Below are 7370 nucleotides of genomic sequence, written 5' to 3'. Positions count from 1 at the left end.
CAAATTCAAAAGCACCAAGTGATACTTAGTTCACAACATTTTCAATTGATTTCCTTCAAATTCTACAGTTTATAGGGAGAACTTAACAAAGTTAGAGTGATATGACAAATTGACCATAAACTTAATAGAATAATGAGGTGCCGATATGCCCAAAATAACCTTCAACATAAATTCATGACTTATTTTGAATGAAAAACTTTACAGAATTAAGATGATATGACAAATCAATGATTTTAGAAAGTCGATACAACAGATTGGTTAAAATTTTAACTCATGACAAATTACCAAAAAAGTGTATAGATTCATTTTCATGTAACATTTAATTTGTCCTTTCGTTAACTTGAGAATTTGGAATGTTTGTACACTATATCAAAGCATCAATCTAGTTACCCGTAATTACATCTGATCTCAAATTCTACTCAAGATTTTCACATCGTCACTAATTCTAATCGATTAAGTACTTCAGTCTGAAAACCCTAAAAGAAGGAAACATTTGCAAGAGAGTTGTAGCTCAGCTGTGTTTCCAACAAACAAAATCGTTTCCAGCAATATCCCACATTACGACAATACCTATTGCCGATACTATGTAGCAGCCAACAATTTGTATGCATTTTTCATGATATTATGCATGGATCAGATATATACTTCATTATATGATAAATAGATACACACACACGTGTGTGTGTGTATATATATATAAGAATTATACGACATATATAAGATCCATCTATATAGATTTCATCATCTACATCCAGAAAGCCGTATGCTTTGGAAGAAGCTTCCTCAAAAATCAGGGGCACCCCACATCCTTGAACCGATAACCATCTTTCGGCTAACCTAGCCTCCTCTGTCCCTCAGGACCAACACGGGGTAGCCGTTCGACCAAACCAGGTGGGAGGGCTGTTGACTTCATCCATTTACGGCTCAAGCGAGCTACAAGATCTTTTAAATGTGCGAAAAATGGATTGTTTCAGGTAGTGCTCAGGCACAAGAAGATTAAACCAAATTTGGCAGTAAAACCAAAATAAAGACCAACTAATTTCAGCAAATGATTCACGGACCAGCTTCTCCAGGTTGGAGCCTCTCCAGCTCCCACAAACAAGTCAATGCGGGCAATAGGCCTGCACAAACTCACAGCACGACTTGTGATCTTCCCTCACAACTTAAGCATCCCATGTGCTTTCTAGTCTCTATTATGACATGCACAACCCGGCATAATTTCGATATGCAAACAGAATCACGAGTCCCAGATGTGTATGACCTACACAAGATCCATTGAAATGGCATAACAATCTTCAATCTAACGAACAGTTTAGGATGGAGTTGTTATAAATGGTCATGAAATGTTCCTCTGAAACACCGTTTATTAGCAAGAACTTTACCATGAAGCATCACCAGAAAATTTATCATCGAATAAGTAATAGCAAATGCTACACTGTTATCAGAACTGACATTATTGTTCAAAAGAGCAAACACTAATATAGGTTGATAATCAACAAATGAACATTAAAACATTTAGTCACAGCTTATGAGACAAAGAAACTTACCACGTACAAGCAATGAAGTCCAGACACCTATGAACCATCATCCTCATCCAGAAATCAGCTGAACTACCAAGTTTCTTATTATGAAGTATAAAAAGACATACTCCTACTAAGCTTTCCTAAACCAAAAGCACTTGTTCCTACGGGTTACATCCAAACTCTACGATCACAACTGTGTAAGAATTCAAACATATGCAAACACTTATTTGGTTATTCCCCAACTTCATGCTGAAAATTTAAAATGAATAACATTCTTAAAAAATTTATATTCATCCACTGTACGTTCACCATGTGAGAACGATATTCTTCCAAAATAAAAGTTCAACAAAAAAACAGAGAACAAAATGTCAAAATCATTTGTGCAGCAAAGCATTTATGTTTCAGTATAAGATTAAAAAGTTGCATGCAACAGACCGGAAATAAAACCATACAAGCTCATATAAACTCTTCCATGTTCTTTATTTCAACGTAAAACATTCTTGCTCAATTATTGAGTTCGTAAGAACGACGGAAGAAATCATAAACCATTGCTAGTCAAGTATTTGGTAATAAATAAATAAGTGAAACCAGCAACCAAGGTTGAAGGTGAGAACTATAAAATCCAACGGTCACAATAAGCATGTCTTCTCTAAGAATGCATCAGAAATACATACCGTGAAACATAAAAAATAAATAAGTATGAGCTGGTGTCCCAACTGATAATCAAGAGAAGAAAAAACAAATACATAGCTCCAATCAATAAGGCATTCCCACTCCCTGCTTCAGACTAGCAATGAAATTATGTACAGGAACATTTGCAAAATTGACAACTCTAGTGTTTCCTACTTAATATGGAAACAATTGGTCAAAGCAGTTATTTAGAATAGCCTGAAAAGGAAAAAGAAAAAGAAAAAGGAATATAAAATGTGCTACTGAAGTGCATTATTTTGACCAAACGGCACTCTTTTTACTCAAATTCACGATTGAAAAGTTAAATATCTATAATGTCCAAAAAAGGGAATGAAAGAGGACCTACAACAATTGATCATTCTCCTGCCTTTAGATGATTGGAAGTCCTTGCGCATCACCCATCTTTTCCATTCCTCCCTATCAATCCCAATCGCAATTTGTTCTCATTAATCAATCTTAACATACTTACAAATCCTACCTAGTTTATGAATCATTCTATCATTCAACCACACTCTGTCTAGATGTAAATGAGGCAAAAATATTTATTCTACTCTAAGGTTCTCCTGGGGACCCAGCTGAAGGATTCAAAAGAGAATGCAAAAAATAAATAAATAAATAAATAACATTTCTTTCAATTTTGTCATGTGTCCTAGAAACAGCAAGACTCACAAAGCAACTACTAGCGATCCTGACAAGTGCAGCAGAAGGTACCGTGCGACAACTCGCAACATCCCCGCCCATTGGCAGCCAGGTGAGATGTGAGGCAGGTTGCAGCCGTCACGTTGTGCATTGGCATAAGCGATTGTATGCATCCCAGCTCTCCCACGTTCCTAAAAAGGGAAAAAAAAAAAAAAAAAAAAAAAACCACTAAATTCAGAAGATTATTTGTTATAACTATACCATAAATAAGTATGAAAGGACCTACGACACATTTTTGCTCTGAAAAATGTAAGAAACTGCTATTTTCTTTTCGGGAACCTAAGAAACCACTACTTGATATTGGAGAAGGTAAATGTAACCACAGAATTCATGATCCAGGTGATTGTTAAAAATGACGAATCAAAAGACAAGATTTTGACTCTAAATTTCATTTCTTTTACTAATTGTGAACCAAAAATGCACTTGTTTTTGCCATAATGTAGATCACAAAGCGCTAAAATCACCACCAAAACTAAATCAGTACAATTGTCAGTAACATCCTCCAATGTCCTATGTCCAATGTCCTCCAACCAAATTACCCAAAACACAGTCATCACCCAACATCTCCCTTAACCTCTACTCTTCTTCCTTCCCCCAAAAACTTGTGCCATTCACAAAATAAGGGTGTACAGGTAGGTGGAACAGCATCACCAGTAATAGCTAACAGAAATCGTCAACAAGGCAGTACAAAATACTTGAACCGTTCTTCTGCTGCTGTATATTTTTCACCACCTTACTCCTCATCTTCAACCATTCTTCTGCCTATTGATCTTCTGCAAAAGATTTGTGTGTTGGGTATTTGACGTGTGACTTTGATTTTTCATACTGGGTTGGAGAAGAGGGGCAGTAAGTTAACATGGTGGTTGAGCATGGCAGAATTGGATTCGAGGAAGATGGGATTAAAGATAATGACGGCTGAGAAGCTATAAGAATGAGGAGACAAGGTTAGAACAACATAAGCCGGATTTAAAATCCTACAGGCTGAGGTGGGATTCTTTTTGGTCTTCATACTTCTTGCTCTCAAATCCCACAAAATCCAAAACTTAATAAAATACTGTCAAATCCTTGAATTTTTTAACAAACATAGATTTATAATCACTCTAAAATCATCGATTAAAATCTCAATTGACTACCCATGGATTTGGATATATTCTTTAAAATCCTCTTAAATCTTAATTTGACTAACCATGATTTCAAAGTCTTTTAAACTTTCTTTTAAAAATCTAATTGACTAGCTACCCAGTGCTTTAGTAGAATTCTTCTTCACTTGTAAGTGAAAGTTCTTAGGTTCAAATCTCGTAGATGACGAATTCGATACCAAATTAGGATGTTTATTGTGTGGTTTAACCGAACTCTCCCTTCCTTAGTGTAAAATATATTGTTGTACTTATAATAAAATAAAATAAAATAAAAAAATAAAAAATCTAATTGACTACACTCTGATCTTAAAGTCTATTGAAATTCTATCAAATCCTAATTTGACTATACCCCTTGTGAATTACAAATCAACAAATCAGCAGATACCATAAGAAAAATAACAATTCACTGATTCAAACCCAATTTTCTCCAATTTCCAGAAACCAATCAGCACCTAACGCAAAGGTGAATTTTTTTTTTTTTTAAGAAATATACATAGACGAGAAATTGAAAGGGGAACCTGGGAGAAGCGAAGAGGCGACGAGGAGTAGAGAGAGACGGCGGGCGGAGGCGATGGAGAGGGGCCGCCAAGCGAAGCGACGAAACCCTAGCGGTGGACACCAATGACTGAGAAAGCGAACCAGCTGAGCGCCAAGCCATTTTCGGAGTTAGTGTTTGCCGATGGTGGTGGGGGAGGGCTTTGTGAGGGTTTTGTTTTGTGAGAAATGGTGTGGCGCAAGTGCACGACAGCTGATGTGTGCTAACCACTTTTACCGTTGGATTCTTAGCGATTAATGTGTACCGTTAGATTGTTTTAAATAAAAAATTTTGTCCCAAGAGTTAAATCAAAATCACCTACTCGATTTTGGTGGGGAGATACTGAAGGGCAAAGGAGGATACATTGGGTGAACTGGGAAAAGTTGGGGAGGCCCAAGTGTGCTGGGGGTGTAGGATTTCAGAACTTTCAGGACTTTAATGATGGTTTACTTGTTAAACAATGCTGGAGACTTATTCATAATCCCAACTCCCTGTGGGCTCAGACTCTTAAGGCTCGATATTTTCCTCATTCTTCCTTCTTTGATGCTAAACCTGGGAGTTGGGCCTCGTGGGCTTGGGCTAGCCTTCTAGTGGGGCAGGATATCCTTAAAGCTGGTGCCCATTGGCAGATTCTTAATGACAGGGATACTAGACTTTGGATCGATAGGTGGCTGCCTTCGCTTCCTGTTGGTCATCATGTTCCCCGAAGCTATAATCATATTACTATGAATACGAAGGTTTCCTCCCTTATTTGCCAGAGTACCAAATCTTGGGACATTGACTTCTTACGTCCTTTCATTTCAGAGGAGGAAGTCAATGCTATTTGTGCCACCCCTCTAGGGAATTTTTCTAACCAAGATCGGTTGATTTGGACAATAGAGAAATGTGGCAAGTACTCAATTAGGCCGGGTTACCATTGGATTCACTCTGCAAGGATAAGGGTGGGGGCTTCTATCTCTATGGATAATTTTCTCTGGAAGGTTGTTTGGAACATCAAAGCACCTCCAAGAATTCTCAACTTCATATGGAGAGTTGTTATTGAGGCGTTGTCCACGATGAAGGGTTTACTCTTACGACGATCGGTCTTCGCTCCAGTGTGCCCAATCTGTAAGAATCAGGAGGAATCAGTTATGCATATGCTTTTGCTTTGTCCCTGGGTGGCTCCAATTTGATTTGGTGGTCAGCTTAGTCTCCAAATTATTGGGGATGGCGCTTCTTCCTTTCTCAACTGGATCCGTGGTATGATTAATGTGGGCCCCCACCAGCAGGATAGATCGAGGATCCTCTCGATTATTGCTTTTTCTTGCTGGCACATCTAGAAGGCTAGGTGTAATTATGTCTTTAATGCTACGACTGTTGTCCCTTCCCAGGTGATGCATGCTATTTCTTTCTCCATTGCTTCTTTTTGGGAGGCAAAGGCTCCAAGCTCTCTTATTGCTCAATCTATCCATGCTCCTACGAGGTTTGTTCCTCATTGGTGTCCCCCTACTGACCCCTACATCAAACTCAACGTGGATGCAAGCTGGTCCCCGGTAGATGGTAAGGCATGTTTGGCTGTGGTGTTGAAAGACTATCAGGGCCATTTTGTGGTGGCTCAGAAGCTCTCTATTGTGGTTTGGTCGGTGGCGTTTGTGGACGTGATGGTGATGCTTAAGGGGTGTGAGTTGGCAGCTGACCTCGGTATTGGTTGGGTGGTAGCGGAGTCGGATTCATTAGAGGTAGTCTCTTCTTTGAATGGGGATATTTCTAATGGCAGTTGGGAAGTGTTCCCTATATTTCAAAATATTGAGTGTGGGGACCTCTTTTCAAGGCTGTCGCTGGTCTTGGGTTCCAAGACCGGCCAACCAGACAACGGACTTTTTGGCGTCGAGGATGAACATGAAGATGTGCGGTAAAACTTGGGTCAGACAACCCCCATCTTCATTGATTCACATTCTCAACAAGGATGGGCTTCCTTGCCCTCCGTAAGTGTTTTTGTATTGTGGTGGTGTGTTGGGACGACTCTTGGCCTTTGTAGCAGCATATCTCGGTTGATGTCCCTCACACTACCCTTTATTTTGTTTTGCTTTTCTTGTCCCTTCTGTGAACTTTCCTTGTAGTGTTGGCTTTTGCCATGGTAATGCATATTTCCAGTCTTCCAAAAAACCAAAAAAAAAAACAATAATAAAAAAAAAAATCACCTACTCAATTGACAGGCATAGCTTTTGTTGTGAAGTTTTTAAACTTTATGAGTCTCATAAATTTTTAAAACGTGTCAATTTAATTCAATCTTCGAATTAATCAACACTATTAGTTTTTCGCACTTTAAATTTGATAGATATATTTAAGGGTCAAAGGCCTATATGGAAGGTTATAAAAGATTGAGGGTCAAAACCAAATAAAAAATTTAGGGTCACCTATTAATCAAAAATATGTCGGAGTCACATGAAATTATTTTAGGAACTCTTACTTATTGATATACATAGCTTTAGCTAAAATTAATGACAGATGGTTAGGCTCTACCCTATAGCAGGTTTTCGTTCGTTTGACTGGTTTCCTGGCCGAGACCGGCTATTGTATGTCAATGCCCTATTTTGCTGGTACAATTGCAGGGTTTGGTACTTTTATGTTGTTTCTGTAAGTTGTAGATCAGTCGTATAATTTCACGCCCAGCATGCGAGTATAAGGAAAAATAAAACGAAAAAAATAAACTTCTCATATAAAAATGACTTCAAAATACTTACAGGGTGTACACAAATAAATAAAAATCCTTAAATCACTCATTTAACACAATCTCAGCTTGTT

At 38.2% G+C, this 7370-nt stretch overlaps 1 protein-coding gene across 8 annotated transcripts; it reads right to left on the bottom strand.

Annotated features, from left to right (window-relative positions):
* Positions 1–649: 649 nt before the first annotated feature.
* LOC137729782 (uncharacterized) lies at positions 650–4769 on the bottom strand. 8 transcript variants are annotated; one of them, XR_015952741.1, is made up of 4 exons: positions 4570–4769; positions 2883–3043; positions 1062–2630; positions 650–942 (listed from the first exon to the last, which is right to left on the bottom strand). XR_015952741.1 is itself a non-coding variant. In XM_088678729.1 (4 exons), the coding sequence occupies exons 1-3, from the start codon at positions 4707–4709 to the stop codon at positions 2608–2610; spliced, it is 282 nt and encodes a 93-aa protein (XP_088534855.1). In that variant the 5' UTR covers positions 4710–4769; the 3' UTR covers positions 650–1716; positions 2560–2607. The 8 variants fall into 8 exon arrangements, 4 of the variants coding, with proteins under 4 accessions (XP_088534855.1, XP_088534856.1, XP_088534853.1 ...); XR_015952739.1 differs by having other exon boundaries at positions 650–1261; positions 1548–2630; XR_011068032.2 differs by having other exon boundaries at positions 650–1716; positions 2560–2630.
* Positions 4770–7370: the final 2601 nt, after the last annotated feature.

Source organism: Pyrus communis, chromosome 10 (genome assembly GCF_041283825.1).
Source record: "Pyrus communis isolate YQ-2024b chromosome 10, ASM4128382v1, whole genome shotgun sequence".
Lineage (NCBI taxonomy): Eukaryota > Viridiplantae > Streptophyta > Magnoliopsida > Rosales > Rosaceae > Pyrus > Pyrus communis.
This window is presented reverse-complemented; position numbering and strand designations above follow the sequence as displayed.

Bases quoted from the DNA above. Each gene is read 5' to 3' on its own strand.
- LOC137729782 (XM_088678727.1), bottom strand. From the start codon at position 4,709: ATGGCTTGGCGCTCAGCTGGTTCGCTTTCTCAGTCATTGGTGTCCACC. The intron at 3,044-4,569 runs GTTCCCCTTTCA...TTCCCTTTTTAG, and splicing joins CGCCTCTTCGCTTCTCCCAG to GAACGTGGGAGAGCTGGGAT.